Source organism: Cynocephalus volans, chromosome 1 (assembly GCF_027409185.1).
Source record: "Cynocephalus volans isolate mCynVol1 chromosome 1, mCynVol1.pri, whole genome shotgun sequence".
Taxonomy (NCBI): Eukaryota; Metazoa; Chordata; class Mammalia; order Dermoptera; family Cynocephalidae; genus Cynocephalus; species Cynocephalus volans.
The window spans coordinates 299584789-299610619 of NC_084460.1; the positions used below are offsets into that span (position 1 = coordinate 299584789).

The window sequence follows — 25831 nt, forward strand, 5'->3', positions numbered from 1 at the left end:
TAGGCCTATCAGGAATGCCACGATGATACTCCGACTACCCAGATGCGTACACCATATGAAATACAGTCTCATCCATGGGGTCATTCATCTCCTTAACAGCAGTCATATTAATAGTTTTCATAACATGAGAAGCCTTCGCCTCAAAACAAGAGGTCTCAACGGTAGAACTCCTCACCACAAATCTGGAATGACTACACGGCTGCCCCCCTGCTTACCACATATTTGAGGAACCAGTATACGTAAAAACCCAACGAGAAAGGAAGGAATCGAACCTCCTGAGAATGGCTTCAGGCCAACCCCATAGCCCCTATGACTTTCCCGACAGATGAGATATTAGTAAAAACATTACATGACTTCGTCAGAATCAACTTATAGGACTAAATCCTTTATATCTCCGTGTCACACCCATTACAACTGGGACTTCAAGACGCCTCCTCCCCCATCATAGAGGAACTGTTATACTTTCACGACCACACCCTCATAATCATATTCCTAATCAGTTCCTTAGCCCTTTATATTATTTCCCTAATACTAACTACAAAACTCACGCACACAAGTACTACAAACACCCAAATGGTAGAAACCATATGAACTATTTTACCCGCCGTTATCCTAACTTCGATTGCCCTTCCATCACTACGAATCCTCTACATAACAGATGAAATTAACAACCCCCTCCTAACCGTCAAGGCCATAGGCCATCAAAAGTTATGAGTACACAGATTACGCAGATATAAGCTTTGATTCGTATATGACTCCCATCCCCGACCTAAAACCAGGAGAGTTTCGACTCCTAGAAGTTGACAACCAAATGGTGCTCCCAATAGAAACCCCTATCCGCATACTAATTTCATCCAAGGACGTACTACACTCGTGAACCATACCCTCGCTAGGCCTAAAAACGGACACAATTCCAGGACGCCTAAACCAAACAACCCTATCAGCGACACGGCCAGGCCTATTCTATGGACAGTGTTCGGAGATCTGCGGCTCAAATCACAGCTTCATGCCCATCGTGCTCGAACTCGTCCCACTCAAACATTTTGAAGCTTGATCAACCCTAACATCATAAGCACATAGTGAAGCTAAATAGCATTAACCTTTTAAGTTAAAGAATGGAAGCGCTAATCTTCCCACGATGGAATGCCACAACTGGATACCTCAACATGATTCACCTCTATCATATCCATAACCCTAACACACTTCATCACATTCCAGCTAAAGCTCTCAAAATTTATCTACCCCTCCCACCCCATAGAAAAATTTACTAAAATACCAAAACACACAAGTCTATGAGAAAAAAATGAACGAAAACTCATTCGCTTCTTTTACCACCCCCTACACTAACAGGCATACCCATCGTAGCCCTCATCCTCCTACCCAGCGCAATGTATCCTCTTCCCCTCCCGTCTCATCAACAACCGCCTAACGTCTCTACAAATGTGACTAATCCAACTTATTCTAAAACAACTGATGACAGCCCGCAACACCAAGGGACAGTCATGGTCCCTAATATTAACCTCACTAGTCCTATTTATTGGCTCAACAAATCTACTAGGCCTGTTACCCCACTCGTTCACACCTACCTGCCAACTATCCCTAAACTTAGGCATGGCAATCCCCCTGTGAGCCGGAACAGTAATCTTAGGTTTTCGCCACAAAACAAAAGAATCTCTAGCTCACCTTCTACCCCAAGGCACACCCACCCCCCTCATCCCAATACTTGTAATTATTGAAACCATCAGCCTCTTCATCCAACTCCTAGCCCTAGCCATATGGTCAACAGCCAACATCACAGCTGGCCACCTGCTCATGCACCTTATCGGAAACGCCACATTAGTATTGACAACCCTAAGCCCTCCAACAGCTCCGCTACTTTCACCCTCCTCGCTCTGTTCACCATCCTCGAACTTACTGTAGCCCTAATCCAAGCTTACGTATTTACCCTCCTAGTAAGCCTTTATCTACATGATAGTACCTAATGACCCACCAAACCCACGCCTACCACATAGTTAATCCCAGCCCCTGGCCACTCACTGGAGCCCTATCTGCCTTACTTATAACATCCGGCCTAACAATGTGATTTCACTTTAACTCCAACACCCTACTAGCCTTAGGATTACTAACCTACCTACTGACCATATACCAATGATGACAAGATGTAGTACGAGAAAGCACCTTCCAAGGCCACCATACAACTGTCGTCCAGACAGGACTACAATATGGAATAATCCTGTTTATTATATCCGAAGCTTTCTTTTTCGTTGGGTTCTTCTGAGCCTTTTACCATTCAAGCCTAGCCCCTACCCCCGGCCTAGGGGGTTGCTGACCACCAACGGGCATCAACCCTCTTAACCCCATAGAAGTTCCACTACTTAACACACTAGTACTGCTAGCCTCCTGAGTATCCATTACCTGAGCCCACCACAGCCTCATAGAAGGAAACCGCAAACACACACTCCAAGCCTTTCTCATCACAATCTCCCTAGGCACTTACTTTACACTCCTCCGAATCTCAGAATACCTCGAAACCCCCTTTACCATTTCTAAAGGTGTGTACGAATCAACATTCTTCGTAGCAACAGGCTTTCACGGCCTCCACGTAATGATTGGATCCACCTTCCTCACCATCTGTCTTCTGCGCCAACTAAAATTTCACTTCACATCCAAACACCATTTTGGCTTTGAAGCCACAGCCTGATACTGACGCTTCGTAGATGTAATCTGACAGTTCCTATACATTTCCATTTACTGATGAGGATCCTATTCTTTCAGTATCAGTTAGTACAATTGACTTCCAATCAACGAGATCTGGCCACAACCCAGAAAAGAATAATTAGCCTAGCATTAACCTCTTAATTAACTCAATACCAGCGCTCCTACCCATCACCATTGCCCTCTGACTCCCTCAAACATATACCTATGCAGAAAAATCAAGTCCATACGAATGTGGATTCGACCCTGTGGGATCTGCCCGCCTACCATTCTCCATGAAATTTTTCCTGGTAGCCATCACATTCCTACTATTCGACCTAGAAATTACTCTCCTATTACCACTCCCATGAGCCACCCAAACTAATAACCTTAAACTGATACCATGGCACTTATCCTAATCCTCACACTAGTACTAAGCCTGGCCTACGAATGATCCCAAAAAGGCCTAGAATGAGCCGAATATAGTAGTTAGTTTAATTAAAACGACTGGTTTCGACCCATTAAATTACGACATTTCTAACTACTAAATGCTTCCAATTTATATTAATATCATCCTAGCATATACTGCATCCCTCGTAGGGATGCTAATATATCGGTCCCACTTCATATCCTCCCTATTATGCTTGGAAGGCATAGTACTGTCCCTATTCGTCCTAGCCACCCTCCTGTTCCTAAACCTACCCTGTACCCTATCCCACACCCTCCCCATCATCCCCCTAATCTTTGCAGGCTGCGAAACCGCTGTGGGCCTGGCACTTCTAGTGATGATCCCCGACACTGACGGCCTGGACCACGTACAAAACAACCTCCTACAGTGCTAAAACTCATTATCCCCACAATTATACCCATCCCCACTACATGATACTCCAATAATAACATAATCTGAATTAGCTCAACAACCCACAGCCTACTAATTAGCCTCGTCACCCTTCTCTTCTTAAACCACAACAATGAAAACAGCACAACCACATCACTAAACTCCTTCTCAGACCCCCTCTCATCCCCCCTCCTAGTACTAACAACCTGAGTCCTCCCCCTAATAATTATGGCAAGCCAACACCACCTCTCCAAAGGAACACTCACTCGAAAAACTATATCACCACATTAACCTCATTACAGATCTTCTTAATCGTAACATTTACTGCCACAGAACTAACCATATTTTACATCCTATTTGAAGCAACACTAATCCCAACCCTAATCATCATCACCCGGTGAGGCAACCAGCCGGAACGACTAAATGCAGGACTCTACTTCCTATTCTATACCCTCTTCGGCTCCATACCACTGCTAATTGCACTAATCTACATCCACAACTCTGCTGGCTCTTTAAACCTACTGCTAGTTCAACACTGGACCCAAACACCCCTGCCCCCATGGTCCAACACCCTCCTATGAAGAGCATGTGTAATGACATTTATAGTAAAAATACCACTCTACGGACTTCACCTTTGACTACCAAAGGCACATGTAGAAGCCCCCATCACCGGATCCATAGTCCTCGCAGCCATCCTCCTGAAGTTAGGAGGATATGGAATAATACGAATTACCATCATTCTAAACCCCCCTACAAACTCTACAGCCTACCCCTTCCTTATCCTCTCCCTATGAGGAATAGTCATAACAAGCTCCATCTGCCTACGTCAAACAGACCTAAAATCCCTCATTGCATACTCATCCATCAGTCATGTGGCCCTAGTAATTGTAGCCATCCTAATCCAAACACCTTGAGGATTCACGGGGGCCACAGCCCTGATAATTGCCCACGGACTTACGTCATCCCTGCTCTTCTGTCTTGCAAACTCCAACTACGAACGCACCCACAGTCGAACTATAATCCTGGCCCACGGACTGCAAACACTCCTCCCCCTAGTGGCAACATGATGACTGCTGGCCTCCCTGACAAACCTAGCCCTCCCACCAACCATCAACCTAATGGGGGAACTACTCGTAATAGTAACAACATTCTCATGATCAAACATCACAATCATCCTCATAGGACTCAATATGCTAATCACAGCCCTATACACCCTGTTTATATTAATCACAACGCAACGAGGCGCCCTCACACACCACATCAACAGCATCAAACCATCCCTCACACGAGAAAATTCCCTAATACTTATACATATCATCCCACTCCTACTCCTATCCCTCAACCCCAAAACAGCTCTAGGGCCCCTTTACTGTAAATATAGTTTAAACAAAACATCAGGCTGTGAACCTGACAACAGAGACTCAAAACCCCTTATTTACCAAGAAAGACCCCGAGAACTGCTAATTCTTATGACCATACCTAAAACTATGGCTTTCTTACTTTTGAAGGATAGGAGCTATCCATTGGCCTTAGGAACCAAAAATTTGGTGCAACTCCAAGTAAAAGTAATAAATCTAACCCTACCCCTAACAATAATCTCACTTGTCATTCTCATCCCCACCCTTACCAGCACACACAAACACTACCCCCATCATGTGAAAACCTCAACCCAACTTGCTTTCCTAGCCAGCCTCACACCAGCCCTCACATTCATTTACTCCGGACAGGACATAATCACCTCCAACTAACACTGAATTACCATCCAAACACTAAAATTATCCCTCAGCTTCAAACTGGACTATTTCTCCATAATTTTTATCCCAGTAGCTCTCTTCGTTCCATGATCCATTATAGAATTTTCCCTATGATATATACAATCAGACCCCAACATCAATAAGTTCTTTAAATACCTGCTCATCTTCCGTATCGCAATAATAATCCTGGTCTCTGCCAACAACCTATTCCAACTCCTCATCGGATGAGAAGGAGTGGGCATCATATCCTTTCTCCTAATTGGGTGATGACATGGCCGAACAGATGCAAACACAGAAGCCCTGCAAGCAATCATCTACAATCGCATCGGTGACATCGGCTTCATCCTGGCTATAGCATGGTTTCTCGTACATTCAAACTCATGAAATCTCCAACAACTATTCATTCTCAACACGAACCCAAGCTCCCTCCCATTAATAGGCCTCCTCCTCGCTGCAACAGGTAAGTCCGCCCAGTTCGGCCTACACCCATGACTACCCTCTGCAATAGAAGGCCCTACACCCGTTTCAGCCCTACTCCATTCTAGCACAATAGTCGTAGCAGGAATCTTCCTACTAATCCGATTCCACCCCCTAATAGAAAACAATAAAACAATCCAAACACTAGTACTATGCCTAGGTGCCCTCACCACACTATTTACAGCAATCTGCGCCCTGATGCAAAATGACATTAAAAAAAATCATCTCATTCTCCACCTCAAGCCAACTGGGCCTGATAACAGTAATAACTGGCATCAACCAACCACATCTGGCATTCCTCCACATCTGTATGCACGCATTCTTCAAGGCCATACTATTTATATGCTCCAGCTCTATTATCCACAACCTAAACAACGAACAAGACATCCGAAAAATAGGAGGCCTACACAAAACTATACCCCTTACGTCAACCTCTCTACTTATCGGAAACCTCGCCCTCACAGGCATACCATTCCTAACAGGTTTTTACTCCAAAGACCTAATCATCGAGACCATGAACACATCGTATACCAACGCCTGAGCCCTCACAATCACACTCATCGCCACCACCCTCACAGATGCCTACGGTACCCGAACCATTTTTCTTACACTATTAGGACAACCCCGCTTCCCAACCCTAATAGACATCAACGAAAACAACCCTGACCTCACCAATCCAACCAAACATCTGATGATCGGCAGCATCTTCGCCGGTTTCATCATCTCCAACAGTATTCCCCCAATAAATATTCCCCAGATGACTATGCCCCTCTACCTTAGACTGTCCACCCTCCTCATCATATTAGGTTTCACCCTGGCACTAGAACTATGCCTAAACGCACTCAACCTAACCCCTGAACTATCCTCACCCTCACATAGCTTCTCCACTCTCCTGGGATTTTTCCCAACCCTCACTCACTGCACAGTACCCTATTTAAGCCTAACCACGAGCCAGAATAGGGCCTCCCAAACACTAGACCTAACCTGACTAGAAAAAATAGCCCCCAAAAACATCGCCCACTTCCGAGTGCTAGCTGCAACGACCATCTCCAATCCAAAGGGACTAATCAAACTTCACTTCCTCTCTTTTCTCATTACAGTCCTAACAACCACCCCGAGTGATTTCAATAACAATAACAACACCTATAAACAAAGACCACCCAGCCACCACCACCAATCAACACCCATAACTATACAATGCAGCTACACCCGTAGAATCCCCATGAAAATAACCTGTCCCCTCCCCCTCAAAAATTACCCAATCACCCATGCTCTTAAAACTAACAACAACCTCCACCTCATCATAACACACCATCCACAAAACCACAAACAACTCTATTATTAACCCCAACAGTAAAGCCCCCCCAAACCACAACACTCGACCCCCAAGCTTCAGGATACTCCTCACTGGCCATAGCAGTGGTGTACCCAAACACCACCGTCATACCCCCCAGATAAACCAAGAACACCACCAACCCCAAAAACCCCCCAAGACTAACTGCAATACCACAACCAATCCCCCCACTAACAAGCAACCCCATCCCACCATAAATAGGAGAAGGCTTTGAAGAAAACCCCATAAAACCAACAACAAAAACAACACTTAAAAAGAAAGTGACATACATCATAATTCTTGCACGGATTGTAACCATGACCAATGATATGAAGAACCACCATTGTACTTCAACTACAAGAATCTAATGACCTACATCCGAAAATCCCACCACCTCCTAAAAATTATTAATCACTCATTCATTGACCTTCCCACACCATCAAACATCTCAGTGTGATGAAATTTCGGCTCACTATTAGGCACGTGCCTGATACTCCAAATCACCACAGGACTTTTTCTAGCCAAGCACTACACAGCAGACACAACAACAGCATTTTCCTCCGTCGCCCATATCTGCTGAGATGTAAACTACGGCTGAACCATTCGACATGCCCATGCCAACGGAGCATCCGTATTCTTCATCTGCCTCTTCATCCACATCGGCCGAAGCCTCTACTACGGATCCTACACTTACTCAGAAACCTGAAACATTGGCATCGTCCTACTCCTTACAACCATGGCCACAGCATTCATAGGCTACATCCTACCCTGAGGACAAATATCATTCTGAGGGGCGACAGTGATCACAAACCTACGATCCGCCATCCCATGCATCATACAGACATGGTAGAGTGGATCTGAGGCGGATTCTCAGTAGACAAAGCCACCCTCACACGCTTCTTTGCCCTCCACTTTATTCTCCCCTTTGCTACCCTAGCTTTAGCTATCGTGCATCTCCTATTCCTGCATGAGACAGGATCTAACAACCCCTCGGGAATCCCATCAAACTCAGACAAAATCCCACTCCACCCTTAGTACACAATCAAAGATACACCAGGAGTCCTCTCACTCATCCTACTCCTCCTCACCCTCACCCTCTTCTACCCCGACCTTCTAGGAGACCCCGACATCTACACCCCAGCCAACCCCTGAGCACACCACCCCACATCAAACCAGAGTGATACTTCCTATTCGCCTACACAATCCTATGCTCCGTCCCCAACAAACTAGGAGGAGTCCTCGCCCTCATTACCTCCATCCTAATCCTAGCACTCATCCCCGCCCTGCGACTATCTAAACAACGCAGCATGACATTTCAACCAGCTAGCCAGTGTCTGTTCTGAGCCCTAGCCTCCGACCTCCTCACGCTCACCTGAATCGGAAGCCAGCCAATAGAATCCCCCTTCACCTCCGTCGGCCGAGCAGCATCCCTCCCACATTTCTCCACCATCCTAATCCTCATACCCCTAGCCAACCTCCTCGAAAACAAGCTTCTCAAATGAAGAAGTCCCTGTAGTATAAAAATTATTCTGGTCTTGTAAACCAGAGATGAAGGAAGTACCCTCCCTAGGACGATCAAGGAGAGAACTTCCCGTCCTACCATTGGCACCCAAGGCCAAAACTCTACTTAAACTACTCCCTGCCCACACTAAAAATATACCCTCCAAGTACCTCGTCAGTATTGAAAGAACCAACAAAAATTGCAAGTACCCTATGTACATCGTGCATTAAGTGAATTGCCCCATGAGTAATATGCTAGTACTATAGATTCTGTAAGGTACATAGTACATATATGTATTATCGTACATAAGATTATTTACCCCATGCATATAAGCAAGTACAGGATAGGGTTTATCGTACATAAGACATAGAGTGGTTTGTCGTGCATAAGACTGAACCAAACATGAATATCCACAATAACCCTAATACCGTAATCAAATGTAGCGCATTTAAGTCAAACTCCTTCTAGACAACATGCGTATCACCCCCAACGTTAGTCCCTTAACTACCAAGCTTCAAGAAATCAGCAACCCGCTCAGGAAGTGTCCCCCTCCTCGCTCCGGACCCATAAACCTTGGGGGTTTCTAGCCTGAAACTATATCTGGCATCTGGTTCTTACCGCAGGGCCATGCCACTAAGATCGCCCACTCGTTCCCCTTAAATAAGACATCTTGATGGACTAATGACTAATCAGCCCATGATCACACATAACTGTGTTGTCATGTATTTGGTATCTTTTTTTTGCGGGGGGGAGTGCCGGGGTTCAGCATTGGCCTAGGGAGGCCCTGACACAGTCAAATAGGCTGTAGCTGGACTTGAATCTATGCTTGGATCGTGCACACCAACCATAAGGTGTTAACTCATTCATGCTTGTAGGACATAATATACAAAAGATATACACAACCCACGTATGCGCAACCCACGTATACACAACCCACGTATACGCAACCCTTACAACCTAGTTTTGGTTAAATCCACAAGCCCCCCTCCCCACTTCCGCAATCTCAACAAGCCACGGGTGCTTACACTCTCTTGCCAAACCCCAAAAACAAGAGACACACCCCGCCCATCAATTGGAGACACTCACAACAACCTCAACCAAAACAAATTCCACAATTTAATTATAAGCTCATCTAGAAACGGGTCTCAGTCCAGCCCTCAAGTAAAGCAACTTAAAATTTGCCCAAAATTTTGCCAAAATTCAGGCTTAACGGGCTGAAACCCATCCTTTTTCTTATAAGGGTTTTTACTCTTATAAGAGTAAACACTCTCCCAATATTTACATAGCACCCAATTTTTGAATTTTGGCCTCCAGCCAAAAATCAGTAGAGTTGATGTAGTTTAAACCATTAAAGCAAGGTACTGAAAATACCAGGATGAGTTTCCAAACTCCATAGACAAACAGGTTTGGTCCTAGCCTTTTTATTAGTTATCAGCGAAATTACACATGCAAGCATCCGCACACCCGTGAAAACGCCCTTTAAGTTAACAACAACTAAAAGGAGCGGGCATCAAGTGCACCAACCAGGTAGCTCATGACGCCTCGCCCAGACACACCCCCACGGGATACAGCAGTGATAAAAATTTAGCAATGAACAAAAGTTTGACTAAGTCACGCTAATCTAGGATTGGTAAATTTCATGCCAGCCAGCGTGTCACACGATTAATCCAAACAAATAAAACTCGGCGTAAAGCGTGTTTAAGAACACAAGCAACAAATAAAGTTAAACCCCATCCAAACCATAAAAAGCCATGGCCAAGGGTAAAATAAACCATGAAAGTAACTTTACAATGACCTGAACACACGACAGCTGGGGCCAAAACTGGGATTAGACACCCCATTATGCCCAGCCGTAAACCCAGACGGCTAACCAAATGAAGCCACTCGCCAGAGTACTACCAGCAATGGCCCAAAACTCAAAGGACTTGGCAGTGCTTCACATCCCCCTAGAGGAGTCTGTTCTATAATTGATAAAGCCCGATATACCTCATCATCTCTTGCCAACTCAGCCTGCATACCGCCATCTTCAGCAAACCCTTCCAAGGCACAAAAAGTAAGCCCAAGAATCCACATAGAAACGTTAGGTCAAGGTGCAGCCCATGAGATGGAAGAAATGGACTACATTTTCTAACCTAGAACAACCCACCCACGACAGTCCTCTTGAAAACTGAAGACCAAAGGAGGATTTAGCAGTAAATCAAGAATAGAGAGCTCAATTGAAAAAGGCCATGAAGCACGCACACACCACCGGTTACCCTCCTCAAACACCACCGCAGACAAATCCCTACCAATACTGCAACTAACAAACCTAGAGGAGACAAGTTGTAACAAGGTAAGTGTCCTAGAAAGTGTACTTGGACACACCAAAGTGTAGCTTAACCCAAAGCATCCGGCCTACACCCGGAAGATTTCACACTAACTGACCACTTTGAACCGGCCCTAACACAAATGACCCAAACATGAAAAAATAACCTGACCCTTAAACTAAACCATTTAATTACCCTTAAAAGTATAGGAGATAGAAATTACCCACCGGCACTATAGAGATAGTACCGTAAGGGAAAGATGAAAGAATAGGCCCTAGTACCAAAAAGCAAAGCTTCCCCCTTGTACCTTTTGCATAATGAGCTAACTAGAATAACCTTGACAAAGAGAACTTCAGCCAAAAACCCCGAAACCAGACAAGCTACTCAAAGGTAGTCACAAGGACAAACTCATCTATGTAGCAAAATAGTGAGAAGACCTATGATTAGAGGTGAAATGCCAATCGAGCCTGGTGATAGCTGGTTGTCCAGCACAGAATCTCAGTTCAACTTTAAATTTACCTAAAGAACACGCCACTCTAAATGTAATTTTAAATGCTAGTCCAAAGGAGTACAGCCCTTTAGACATGGGACTCAACCCCTAGTAGAGAGTAAGCCACAAGCCATCCATTGTTGGCCTAAAAGCAGCCACCAATTAAGAAAGCATTCAAGCTCAACAACCAATAAAACTTAATCTCTACCATCTACATCAAACTCCTAATACTCAGCTGGACCAATCTATATCCATATAGAAGCAATACTGTTAGTATGAGTAACAAGAACTTCGTTCTCCCCGCATAAGCCTATATCAGACCGAATGCCCACTGATAATTAACAATACAATAAAAACTGCCCAACCAGAATCCACTTATACCCCCAATTGTTGACCCAACACAGGCATGCACAAAGGAAAGATTAAAAGAAGCAGAAGGAACCCGGCAACCATAAACCCCGCCTGTTTACCAAAAACATCACCTCTAGCATTACAAGTATTAGAGGCACTGCCTGCCCAGTGACACAGTTCAACGGCTGCGGTATCCTGACAGTGCAAAGGTAGCATAATCATTTGTTTCTTAATTAGGGGTCTGTATGAAAGGCTACACGAGGGTTTTACTGTCTCCTGCTTCCAACCCCTGAAATTGACCTCCCCGTGAAGAGGCGGGGATACAAAAATAAGACTGAGAAGACGCTATGGAGCTTTAATTAACTAGCCCAAGCAAAACCAACGCAAACCTAACCCAGGCACCAACAACATAAGCCTTCTGAGCTAGAAATTTTGGTTGGGGTGACCTCGGAGTAAAAGAAAACCTCCGAATGACCATGGCTTAAACTAACCAGTTAAAGCAATATATTCATCAATTGATCCAAAATAATTTGATCAACGGAACAAGTTACCCTAGGGATAACAGCGCAATTCTATTATCGAGTCCCTATCGACAATAGTGTCTATGACCTCGATGTTGGATCAGGACACCCCAATGGTGCAGCAGCTATTAAAGGTTCGTTTGTTCAACGATTAAAGTCCTACATGATCTGAGTTCAGACCGGAGCAATCCAGGTCGGTTTCCATCTATTACTGCATTTCTCCCAGTACGAAAGGACAAGAGAAATAAGGCCCACCTTCCAAAAAGTGCCTTCGACCCCGATGGGTGATTTAATCTCAACCCAGCCCACTCCCCCCACTCCCCGCCCGAGAGCAGGGCTTGTTAGGATGGCAGAGCCCGGTAACTGCACAAAGCTTAAGACTTTATAACCAGAGGTTCAACTCCTCTTCCTAGCAACATGCACACCATCAACACACTTTCACTCATCATAACCATCATACTTGCCATAGCATTCCTCACCCTCGTGGAATGAAAAACACTCGGCTACATACAACTTCGCAAAGGACCCAATGTCGTCGGCCCCTTCAGCCTCCTCCAACCCTTCGCCAATGCAATAAAATTATTCACCAAGGAACCACTTCGACCACTAACATCAACCACTTTCCTATTCACCATCGCACCCACGCTAGCCCTTGCCCTAGCACTCACCATATGAATTCCACTACCAATGCTCTACCCCCTAACCGACCGAAACACGGGAATAATATTTATCCTCACCACCTCAAGCCTATCCATCCACTCAATCCTGATCGGAATGAGCCTCAAACTCAAAATAGGCCCTAATTGGAGCCCTATGAGCAGTGGCCCAAACAATTTCATACGAAGTAACCCTAGTCATGATCCTTGTAGCAGTCCTACTTATAAACGGATCCTGCACCCTAACAGCCCTCATCATCACTCAGGAATTCATATGACTAATCATCCCATCATGACCACGAGCCATAACATGATTCGTCTCAACACTAGCAGAAACCAACCGAGCCCCATTCGACCTGACAGAAGGCAAGTCAGAACTTGTATCTGTATTCAACGTTGAGTACACCGCAGGCTCCTTCGCTCTATTCTTCATAGCCGAATACACTAACATCATCATAATAAATGCCCTCACCGTTATCATCTTCCTAGGAACATTCTACGACACCTCCACACCAGAGATCTTCATGTCCTAACAGCCCTGTTCCTGTGAATCCGAGCTTCCTACCCACGGTTCCAATACGACCAACTAATACACCTCCTATGAAAGTTTCCTCCCACTAACACTAGCCCTGTGCATATGACACGTTTCAATACCCATCCTACGATCAGGCATCCCCCCCCCAAACCTAGGAAACATGTCTGATAAAAGAGTTACTTTGATAGAGTAAATAATAGAGGTCCAAATCCCCTTGTTTCTAGAATGATGGGAATCGAACCCACTCCTAAGAGCCAAAAACTCCCCGTGCTACCCATTACACCACATCCTACAGTAAGGTCAGCTAAACAAGCTATCAGGCCCATGCCCCGAAAATCTTGGCTCATACCCTTCCCGTGCTAATCAAGGCCACAACCTTCTCTACTGTCCTCGCAACCTTATTCACAGGCACCACACTCACAACACTGAGCTCCCACTGACTACTAGCCTGAGCCGGCCTAGAAATAAGCACACTCGCCCTCATCCCCATTTTACCAAAACAACCAACCCACGATCAACAGAAGCGGCCACCAAATATCTCCTCCCACAAGCAACAGCGTCCAGACTCCTAATAATAGCCATCCTAATTAACAGAACAAACTCAGGACAATGAACAATCACAAGCACAGATAATCCGCTAGCTGTCTCGCTACTCACACTAGCACGGACCCTAAAACTAGGCCTATCCCCTTCCACTTCTGAGTCCCAGAAGTCACACAAGGGACGGTGAGAGTAGAGTGAAGCTTCACTGCCCTGGCGAGGACAGGGTAGAGTAAAGCTTTCACCACAGTATTTGTCACAATGTGAGAACGTTCGAGCAAGGTCTGCTGCTGCCGCTAGCGCTGTCATCTAGCAGGTGTGTAGTGATGCATCTTTTTTGTGCAGGAACTTTACCCTGACTTTGTTGTAATCATCTGTTTTACTTCATTCTACTTTCCTATTTTTGTGTCTCCATATGAGTGTCTGTAACCTGCCTCAGTATTTTTTAGAATAAGATAGCCGTAGGTTAGTATGTCAGTCCGGTGACACTTTGTTTACAAAGGACAGAAACATAAACTAGCCAAAGCACAAAAAAATAAAATTAACCTGCATAATTGAAAACTCCAGAAATGAATTTCTATATAGCTGGATCAAAAGGCTTCTGCTGTTCTCGGAGTTGGTCTACACGTGAGGGCAAAGATGGCCGCCAGCCGTTCTAGCTAGGTTTATATAATTTATGTAATTCTTAGAGTTAACAATCCTGGAAAAAAAGGTGCCCCCTTTTTTATCATTCTAGCAAAACCACAGGGAGGACTCTGATTAGGCAAACTTAGATTACATGTCTGGGCTCTGAGCATCCATGAAGCAAAGGGATGCCAGAAGACAGGGAAAAGGTGATTCTCCAGGCAGAAGCTAAATAAGTAGGAGGAATTTTTTCTTCACTTAATAATACAAGCACTTTATTATACAGACTTTGTATACATAAACATACATAGATATACATATACACACAAAATATAGAAACATGCTCACAGTAAGGTTACTAGCATTGACTTTCTAAAATGCTTCCAACACTGTCGTGTGCTTCAGATTTGAAGGATTCACTTATGCCTCTCTCTCTTTTTCAAACACACACATTATCCTGAATAATTAGGAATGGTTACAGTGTTTACTAAGAAAGAACTACTGGGAAATAGGCACACAGGCAGTGTTAATTAGTGTTGGGTATATAACTGGCAATAATTTTAGACTAACAGAAAAGTTGCAGAAATACTATGGAGTTCATGTATGCCCTTCCCTTTGCCTAACAACTTACATAACCATGGTAAAATTATTTGAAACCAGGAAATTATCGTTGGTGTGATACTATTAACCACAGACTTTATTCAGTTTCACCAGTTTTCCTCCTACTGTTCTTTTTTTGTTCCAGGACCCAACCATTGTCCCACATTGCGTTTAGTTTTTGTGTTTTCTTCATCCCCTCCAATCTATGACAGTTCCTTATATTTTCTTGTTTCATGACCTTGACACTTGATGAGTATTGATTGGTTATTTTGTAGAATTCCTCTTAATTTGGATGTATCTGATGTTTTCTCCTGATTAGATTGAGGTTATGCATTTTTTTTTGATAAGAGTATCACAGAAGCAATGTGTCCTCAGTACATTGTATCCAGGGATATGTGATATGTCTGTTTCAGCTGATGTGATCCTTGATCTGTTGGTTAAGGTGGCTTCTGCCAGGTGTTTCTACTGTAAAGCTTTTTTGGTTTTTTTCCTTTGTAATTGAGAGCTCTTGGAGGGTATACAAATATCTGTTTCTCCTAAAAATTTTACTCATTGGTTTTAGTATCCATCAGCATATCTTGCCTGAAATAGTTATTCTTGTGATGGTTGCTTAATGATGATTTTGTGTGTCTCTCATTCCTTCTACATTTACTACTTGGAATTTTCCTGTAAGGAAAAACTGTCCCTTCCCCCCTATTTTTTCAGTTATTCATATCAGCATGGACTTGATGGGTTTTTTGTTCTGATAGTATTGTACTTGTTTTGTTGCTCATGATATTCCAGCCTTAGCCGTTAGGAACTTCTTCAGGTTGCATTCCGTGTCCTCTTCAAAAAGTCATTCTTTTTCAGGTACTTATTATCTGGCACCATGGGATATGCCCATCTTGTGCATTCCGTGCCCCAGAACTGGAATCAACCACTTCTCCAACAAGCTGTTTCTTTTATTGGTATTTACTGGATGGTATTTAGAAACCAAGATCTGGTTCATAAGTGTGCTCATTGCTGTTGGAATTGGTCTTAGGCTCTCAGTAGGTAAAGCTAAGAAATATTTGTGTGTCTGGTAATCCATGCATACAGACATACTGATATTTGTTTCTGTGTTTATAGCTAGTGATCAGTATATATTTATGTGTTCATGGTGATACTTTGAATTCCTGTCCCTCTCCTTATTTCTAGCTTCTTTCACTACTAATGAGAAATCTGGCTCACATCATTCATAATACATTTATTTATTTACTTGTTCAATCCCAGCATACACAGAAAGTCTTTACAGAGTTGCTAAACCAGAGAGCCCTGTGAGAAGATTTACTAACTGGAGTACAGCTTAGCAGCTGTCTGGTGTGGGGATCCAAACCATTGACCTTAGGGTCAGATCCAAACCCTTGACCTTGCTGTTATGACATCATGCTCTAACCAACTGGGTTAACCAGCCAACCCCAGTACAGCACTTGTAAACAGTTCTTTTAGCTTTACAGTATGTAGTCAAAATATTTTCTAAATCTAATTAGGTTATGTCTTTTATTACTGATCCCCTCCCTCGCTGTGGTTATGATATACATTTGTAATAGAATCTCTTGGAGGATGGTGGGTTTCTTCTGTTTATATGTGTGAAATTTCATCTCCTGGTTTTCTGCAGTATCTCTCGATGGACCTGACTTTTCTCTTGTTCATTTTTATGGTATTGGGGTATATTTTTATTTCATATCTAGGGTGTTAAGATTAGTCTTTCTGATGACTGTTGCACTTCATCTTTAGGCACCTTCTCCAGCCTCCCTCTCTGTCTCCCCCGCCGCCCCAGTTTTTCTGCTGCCTTTGCTCAGCACTAAGCTTGTGGCTGGCTGAGGGGTACGGCAGGAGTGTGAAGTTACTCACTGGATTTGGTGATTTTTTCTCTCTCTCTTTTACTCATTTTGCAGCTCTAAAATTCTTCAAGTGATGCTGAGGGCATAGTTTTATGTAGAATTTACTTTTCACTTCTTGTTTTCTGTTCTGTTTCATTTGGGGAGGGAATTTTGGGGAATAGGAAGATATGCAACTGCTGTTCTCAGCTACTTGCAAGTCCTGAGTGTTTTGGTTTTAACAGCAGGACTCCCGTGGGGGATTTGATGAAGCTGGGTGCCCCTGAAATACTGCTGTTTTTGTTAATGTTTATCTAACAATTGTATTATTTAAACAACTCTCAGAACTAAGTTGTTACTGCTTATAAACATGTTATCTTTGGGGCCACTAATTCATCATTGATGATAACTGAAGGTTATCCTCTCAATTGCCAGCCTGATAGTGATGACACCAGCAAAATTTTCCCGTCCTTATCAGCAAATTATTGGAAAACTTGCTCTAGAATATTTGATGCTTTTCTCCATTCAGGAAAGATGTTCCATTGTTTTTTGGTTTGCATCGCTTCCCACTCTTTTGTCACCCTCACCTGTGTTGTTCTGTGCAGAATTCCTTTCCTCTGGCTGCTTTTAAGGTTTTCTCTTTATTACTGGCTTTAAGCAATTTGATCGTGATGTGTACTGTTGTTCATGATTCTTATGCTTGGATTTATAGGTTCATAGAATTTGTTTCATGTAGCAGTTCTTCCCATATTTCCCACTCCCCTTCCTCCAAGACTCCAATTACACCCTCTTTTTCGGCCACTTGAACTTGTCTCATGGGTCTCTGGTGCTTTGTTGTTGTTGTTTTATGTCTGTTCTGGGATGTAGTAGTTACTTGGAAACCACTTGATCTTGCTAGTTCTTGCTTTTAAGTTTTGTTAGACAGCACCAAAATAGCCTTGGTAATTTTTCCCAACTACTGAGGCATCACCCTTCTAATCATTTTTTCTGACGTTCTGTGTATTTCAAGGTTTTTCCGCTGTGATTGGTGGAAACTGGAACTATTCCCAGCCAGGTGTGAGCTCTTAGGTTCTTTTCCCTACCTCAGGTAATGTCCTTATATGCTTGTGCTGAGACTCAAGGGGGATACTCTGCAGATCTCCTGAGCACATTCTCTGTGCAGCTCTCTCCTCTCTAGCACTCCACCCTGGCAACTCTAGCAGCTTGGCTTCCTTGGACACTGGGTTTCCTCTCCCTAACTGTGGTCTGGAAACTCCAGGCAGCGAGCAGTCCTAGGGCTCACCTCACTTGTTTTCCTGCTGTCAGGGCTCCAAAGTTTTCCTCTGTCTTCTTACACTTACACTGCAGCTGAGGCAGGTGTCCCTCATTCCATATGTGTATTAGCCGGGGTTCTCCGGAGAGACAGAACCAATAGGATATGTTTATAAATATATGAGAGATTTATTAGGGGGAATTGGCTGATGTGATTGTGAAGAGGAGTCCAACAATACACCGTCTGCAAACCGGATGCCAGTAGTGTGACTCAGTCCAAGTCTAAAGGCCTCAGAACCCGGGAAGCCAATGATGTCGTTGCTGTAAGTCCTGGAACCCAAAAGCTCGAGCTCTGATGTTCACAGACAGGAGAGAAGAGTGTATCCCAGCTCCAATGGACAGAGCATGCGATTCACCTTTTTTCTCTGTTTATGTTCTCTTGGGGTCCCCACCCAATCCAATCAGGCACTCATGCTAATCTCTTCCGAAAACACCCTCATGGACACCTAAAAAGATAGCTTTACCAGGTTTCTTCGTTTTCCTTAATCTAATCAAGCTGACACCTATAATTAGCCATCACGATATGGTTCCTGTATCATGGCACTCATGTTATCATTGAGATTTTTGCAGGTTACCCCCTAGATTCACCAATTGAGGGCAGGACTTGATTGTTTATTTAGTACTGTCTTGCACATAGTAGGGACTCAAATGTCTGTTAAATGAATAAAGTGGGGGTGTATCTTCCAATGGTTCAAGGGGCTAATCAAGTCATGAGAATGTGTGCCTTTCCCCACCATCATATCCACACCCCTTGCTCTCAGGGCACTTGGGGTCCCCGGGTCATAGGCATGCTGGCCCCAGTGCCTTCCCAGCCTGTGTTGAGAAGAATGCAAGGATGACCACTGTGCTGCCAGCTGCCGCCTCTTCTCAGAGCTTACAGCAGGTGGCAGCAGCCTCTTAGCCACAGGCTCCGTTCCCTTTCATTCCCTTTCATGTGAAGAAATGTCGGTCGCTCAGCAATATCCTGTGCTAGGCACTGTGCTAAGTGCACGAAGCTTCTGCCACAAAGGAGACAGATGTGGCCATTGTGCCAGGGTGGTGATTCTTCCCCCTCCATGGGCAGTGGTGCACTCCTTAGCATGAACACAAATCTACTCAGTTGCCAAGCATTCTTGGAACAGGATGTTATAAGAAGGAACCACTGTGAGTTAAAACCCAGCTACCAGTGAAGCCTTGAGAGCCCTAACCAAACTTGCCTCCCAAGTTTATATCTCCAGGTCAGGCCTATGCCTCCAGGAACCTGCTCCTTCCCCAGCAGCTCTCACCCGTCACTCCAGGGAGCCCATGTCTTCTCACTTTATACAGACAAATATGCCCAAGATTCCCCTCCTCCCTTCATTTGTCAGTCACCAGAGTGTCATCTTTCTACTTAGAAGCTGCTCCTTCTCAAGTTCAGGGTCAGGACTCTGTCCAGGTCCTCACAGCCCCCTGCCAGCTTCCCCTCACCTCTCACCACCCATCCTTAACAGCAAGTCCACCCAGGCCACCTTCAGTCCCTCCAAAGAGCCCTGTCCCCTCCAGCCCCCATAGCCGTTGTGTGTGCCAGTTGAGCTGGCCTCCCCTTGGCCCACCCCACTCCTCATCCTGCACAGCTCAGCATCTATCACCCAGTTCCTCTTTGTCGTGGGTCCTTTTTGATTGGGGTTGATTTTGCACCCCATGGGCTCCCCTGTGCCCGCACCTGGAGGAGAGATGGGTGCAGAAGGGAGATTTTGGCTTTTTGCAAAGCAGACCCTCAAGACAGGAGTGGCCAGAACCTAGACAGAGGAGGGAAAAATGCTCGGGTCGAGACCAAGCGCCTCCCACTTGGAGTTGACCCTCCCTAGTTAAAAACTGTCCATTTGTTCTGCGGACATTTCAGGAGGCCTCCTTAGGAGCCCCAGTGTGCTGCCCGCGGGAGGGGCCTGAGACCCCCGCGCGGCTCCCCCTCGGCCGCAGCGTCTTTCCGGCTCCGGGCGCGCCCGGCCCGGCAGGTGGTGGCCGGCCCAGCTCCCCCTCGGTCCTATCGGCCCTGGCTGCCCAGCCCCAGCACCCACCCTCCGGGCCCCGGGAGCCGCAGTGGGCCGGGCCGCGCGGCCGCCGCCTCCCGCCCGCTCCCGCTCCCGCTCCCGCCCCCCGGCGCGTCTCCTCGGGCCGGCGCCGCGGCGGGCTCAGTCCTCGGCGGGGCGCGCGGCGGGCGGACTTGGCTCGGCTGCGCGCCATGGCCCGGGGCCTGCGCGCTCTCCCGCGGCGTGGCCTCTGGCTGCTCCTGGGTGAGTACGACAAGGGTCCCGGCCGAGCCCCGACCCCCGCCGCGGCTCCGCCCGCCCGGCGTCCTCGAGGGGAATGCAGGGGACCGCGGCGCCGCGAACGCACCGGCTCGGCGTCCCGGACCGCGACAGGTCGCCTCTCCAGCGCGGGGTCCGCGGCGAGGACGGCTCTCAGCGGCGGCCGGGAGGCGGGGGCACGGACGAGAGGCCGTGCGGGGATGCGCCTCCCACTGGGGGAAGGGGACAGCTTTGGGGACGTCGGGGGAGCACGGGGCAACTTCGCCCAGCGCACCGGGGAACTTGTTTTCAGGTGGAACGATGGGGCGCCTCTTGCCCCGCGGCTGTTCCAGCTGCGGTACCGCAGCGCGGGCTTCCGGAGGCCATGGTGTGCGGGCGGAATCTGGAAGCAGGCACCTTGCAGATTTAGCACAGCATTGGGGAACCAGAACCACAGCTGATTTATCTCGAAATTAGTTAAAACTGGACATCTGACTCCGCGCATGCAGCAGTTGCTTATTTGCAGATGTCCTTTGCAGAAATGAGGCCAACCACGTTCCTTTTCAGGAACATTTTCATAGCTTTTTTTGATTGCTCGTTAACTTGGCAGTTCTGACTAATAGAAATTCAGAGAGGGACGGGGACCCTTGGTGAGGTGGCAGAATAGGCTCAGATTTGTGCTTTGAGAGAAATTACAAACTGATAGCCAGTGGCCACAGGACCCAGCAGAAGATTTAGCAAAAAATTGTCCCCTTCACTTCCCTTGTTTGTAATGTTTTCTTAAAATGCTAAGACCCTTTCTAAACTGTTTAGCTATCAGGTTTATTTTATAGATTAACCACCTTATAATGAAAACTATGTAGGTTTATTTAAGTGGGAGAATCCAGTGCCCCTAGGAAGGGCCCTGCAGTTATGCCTGGTATTTGTGGCCTTTCCCAGAAGGCTGATGTTGGTCAGAGGCACCTGCTGCACAGGTCGCCCTCAGTGTCAGTGCTGGTGAAGGGCTATCCGCTGGCACTGTTTTTGTAACTGGGGATGCAGCGTATGCCAATGCAGCTTGTCGGTGGAGGCTGCCCAGGCACCAGGAAGAGAGGTCCAGGGGCTTCACGGGAGCCGTGCTATTCCTGGTCCCTGTTTGTAAGGACCGAGGAGTCACTTGCCAAGGAGTGTCAGATCTGCTTAAAAACCTCAGAGTATGTTTCAATTTTTATATTTTATAATATAATCTGAAACAGAACTTGGCTAAAGTTATGTGAAAAGCAAAATCTTATAATATTGTTATTCCCTTCTGTTGCGTTAGGATCCATTTGGCTTGACAGGGAATTTGCTGCTTTAAGTTTCCTAAGAAACAAACATTTCTCTGTTAGCAAGAGAGGGCTGGGTTGTGTAATATTTTTTTACATAAATAAACAAATAAATATATGTTCTTTAGTGGTGTCCAGAGGCTGCACCCTCTAAAGCTTGTATAAATAAGACTCTTTGTCATGATTACGTATAAAGACCTTCCTTGTTTACCAAGAAAACGATTTGTGTTCTGCTGAAAGTCCAGAGTCCTGTAATCTTAACATTATTCTGAGTGGTCTGGCTAATGTTATATCTTGGGAGAACAAACACAACTTTATGAGGTTATCAGTAAATTAATGTCCTTGGAGCCCAGCTGTAATTAGTGGAATTACTGAGCACACAATGTTTTTTTTTTTTTTTTTTTTCTCCAAGCTGCAGCACTAGCCAGATCTCCTTGGTGATGAAGATTTTGCTATCCAGAATGGCAATGTGGAATTTTTTTTTTTAAAGTATGCTTGTCTACAGGTTTAAGAACTTACCTATGACAATTTTATAATCAAGTTATTTTTATACGATCTCAATTTCTGTTTGCAGGTATTAAAATCACACTATACGTATATAGTTCTTTTTCCTCTGAGCATCCTGTATATGTTTCTGTTTACACAAGACCCTGATATGACCACATACATTTTTAAAGTTTTGTGTCCACTGAAAAGTTTTTCATCAACCAGAAAAGCAGGTTTCCAGAGGAGCCTGGGTTATTCTATGATGACTGCACTGCAAGCTCCTGTTTTTGCAAGCCCATCTGCACATGAGCAGCGCTGGCTGTCCTGGTACCAACTCGGTTTTCTGTCCTTGGTTGTCATGCTGGGGGGGGTTGGGGTTTTTTTGGAACAGTTGCAATATTTATTGTAATATGACTTTATGTAAATACAAGTATAACTAACTGGAAATGACTAGGACATCACAGGAAATGCAGTATGTATGACTCCTTCAGATTGTAAAGTGTATGCAGTTCTAATCCTAGAGTCCAAATCTGAAGGATTCTTCTTTGCTAATCAGCTCAGTGTGTTTGTTTGCTCTGTGTGTGTGTTTAGCTGCAGGGAGAATTTCTGGATTTTTGTCTTCCTTCCACAGGCGCATGCCAGTCCATGTGCGTATTATCAGTCCAAGCCAGGGCTGTTGAGACACGTTTATATCCACGGTAGAAGTGGTGTTAAGCAGCACAAGGAAATGTTTTACTTAAGGCGAATGTCTAGTTGGGAAAGTCTGTTTCTTCTGATTCCCATCCTCCCCACACACCCGATGAACCAATTTCATAGCTTCTAATCAGTTAAAACTGGTATCTGGCAGAGTGTGTGATGTGGGTGCGACATGTAGTGTGAATTCCAGTGAAAATGTGGAGCCCCGAGGGCTTGCCTGCCAGTGTCCCCTCCTTCAGGCCCAGGGCCAACTTTCCTGCAGGTCAATGTGGCACGGTGGGCTGTCCCCTCAGTGGGCCCTGACCCAGGCCTGGCCATTGTGATTGTCCCAGGGAGGAGACAGGAACCAGGCTGAACAGGTGGTTAGTTTTCTGCTGAGCCGTGAGGAAAACTGTCCCTTCCTCTAGGCTGGTTCTGAGTGTCGGGCTGCAGAGTGTCCTGCGAGCTACAGGGAGTGCCGCCTATCCAGACACAGAGCACTCCTGACACCTTCTGAGCCTCTAGATTGAGCCTGTGGGGTGCACTGAGTGTCTCTTTCAGGGACTGTGCCTAGTACACGGCAGGTGTCAGGGGCTCCAGTAAGGGCTCACCTGGGGGGCTGTGAGACTCCTGCCCAAAAGCCTCTTACTCCACTGGGGACTCAGGGAGACCTCTTGAAGGAGACGATGCTGCGGCCGAGAAACGAGTAGGAGCTGGCAGGCAAGAAGGGCAGACGGGCTGAGGTGCCCCTGTGGCTGCAGCACCTACACTAGACCTCAGTGTCCACCCTGCCCTGTGCTTCAGTTTCTCTGTGGCAGATGAGGAGACGAGGATGATGCTGACAGGGCTCTGCCCCATCCCCGGCCACCACCCCAGAGGTGCCCTGGGCCCTCTACTGGCCTGCTCCCTCCCTCCCCCACACTCCCCCACCATGTACACACGTGAACGCACATGCACAGATACAGAGCCCCTGCAGGGCGTCCTCATCACCAGCCCTCCTGCACTGCAGGACAGGATGAACTCAGGCTGGGGAATGTTTTTAGAGGACTGGTTTCTCCTTGGTGAGAGTTACGTCAACACAACAGATATAGGAGGGCTCCCATCCTAAACAGGACTTAACATAATGAAGTTATTGTTGTTCAGGGAAAAGATTTTTTTTCCTTAGATGGTTTTATTTCAGTATTTTCCTTAACATCTAAAAGACATCCCTGTAATCACCATTTAAATCCCAGATTCTAAACAACTTTGTTAGAGCAGGGTCCACAGAGACATGCTGGTGGCCGGGGTGAAGGGCTGGGGCCTGAGTGCACGCCAGCTTTATTTTACATCCTCATGGGGTCTCGCTGTGACTCATTATTTTGCTGCAAGATCACTCCCTCCCTCCAGAGTGCAGTTCCCACAGTGGGTTCTCTGGGACCAAAGACCAGAAGCCCGGCTGTCCACACGTCCCACCTTGCCCTCCATTTTTCCTGAGCCGGATTCTAGCTGGGAAGGGAAAATTCATCGATTTGCCCAACTAAATAATTGTTTGTGTAATAATGCCAGCTACAGCGTCATGTACTCTTGCAGTCATCAGCTGGAATAAAAGCAGTTCCTGTATCATAGCAAAGCCCACGTCATAGGGGAAGAGGTCCAGAAAGTATTGTCCCTTAAATAGAAACTTGGTGACTACCGCCATGGTTGGCTCTTACTGCCTGTGCCTTGTCACTTGTAGAAGGGACGTTGTAAGAGGAAAGGTAGGTAGATGAACGGATGAGGGGCCCCTGGGAAAAGCATGAAACGATTCCTCCTGGTAACTGCAGCTGTCACATGACAGGTGGGTCATGTAGTGTCATGACTGGGAGGAGTGGAACCCAGGGATGTTGCTCAGCAGCCTACTGCTTTGTGCTGTCCCCTACAGCACAGGTGCCCCCACAACAGAGGATGATCCCGCACAGAATGTCCACAGTGCCAAGGTGGGGCATCCCTGCTGCATAAAAGTGGTATACATAAACGGAGCTGTTTATGCAGAAGGAAATAAACAAGAGACCGTGGGAGTGGAGCCTGGAGGTGGGAGTGGGGCTGGAGCACTAAGGAGTTTGAGAAGTGCACTCTGGAGTGCAAGCACCCTTGTGCAAAGGCCCTGGTTCTTGGAACTTTCTGGAAGCCTTTTTGACTGAAGCCTGGTGGGAAAGAGGGCTGTGAGTCAAGGCTGGTGCTAGGGGAGGCCTGATCCTCCATTCAAACAGGAAATTAAACAGGGTGACGGGATGGAACCTACAGTTTAAAAGGATCCTTGGCATGGCGCCCAACATGGGCTGGAGGTGCTAGAGTGGAGGCAGGAGACCAGATGAGGACAGAGGTGTGAGGAGGGTCCAGAGAGCCAGAGGTGAAAGTGAAAGACTCCAGGCCATGGCCTTGGATGTGGGCAGCAGGGCCCTGGCAGAGCACGCGGGGAAGCGCAGGGGGTGGGGAGGTGGAGCTCCCGGCCAGGGCTGCCAGAAAACATAGGAGCCCCAGGGAAATTGGAATTTCAGATCAACAACTAATTGTGTTTGTATAAGCACATCTCATGCAATATTTAGAACATGCTTATACTAAAAAAAATTGTTTCTCTGAAATTCAAGTTAAACAGGGCATCCTGTCATTTTATTCATTGCATTTCACCACCCATCCACAGCAGCCACGTGGGGTTAGTTCCCTTGGGACACTCAGGGGCGATGGCAGGTAGACAGGTGTCTGTGCAAATTAAGGACTCAGAAGAGAGGAATG

The 25831-nt window shown here is 46.1% G+C and overlaps 1 protein-coding gene across 2 annotated transcripts in view; it reads left to right on the forward strand.

The window, feature by feature from the left end:
* Positions 1 to 20513: 20513 nt before the first annotated feature.
* Positions 20514 to 25831, forward strand: part of RAMP1 (receptor activity modifying protein 1) — a 50583-nt gene continuing 45265 nt past the window's right edge. The window contains exon 1 of one of the 2 annotated variants that reach the window (XM_063111118.1): positions 20514 to 20621. In XM_063111118.1, the coding sequence (XP_062967188.1) occupies positions 20570 to 20621 (52 nt within the window). In that variant the 5' untranslated portion in view covers positions 20514 to 20569. Of the gene's footprint in view, positions 20622 to 24758; positions 24817 to 25831 lie in introns of those variants that run through there. The other variant, XM_063111126.1, reaches the window with a different exon arrangement.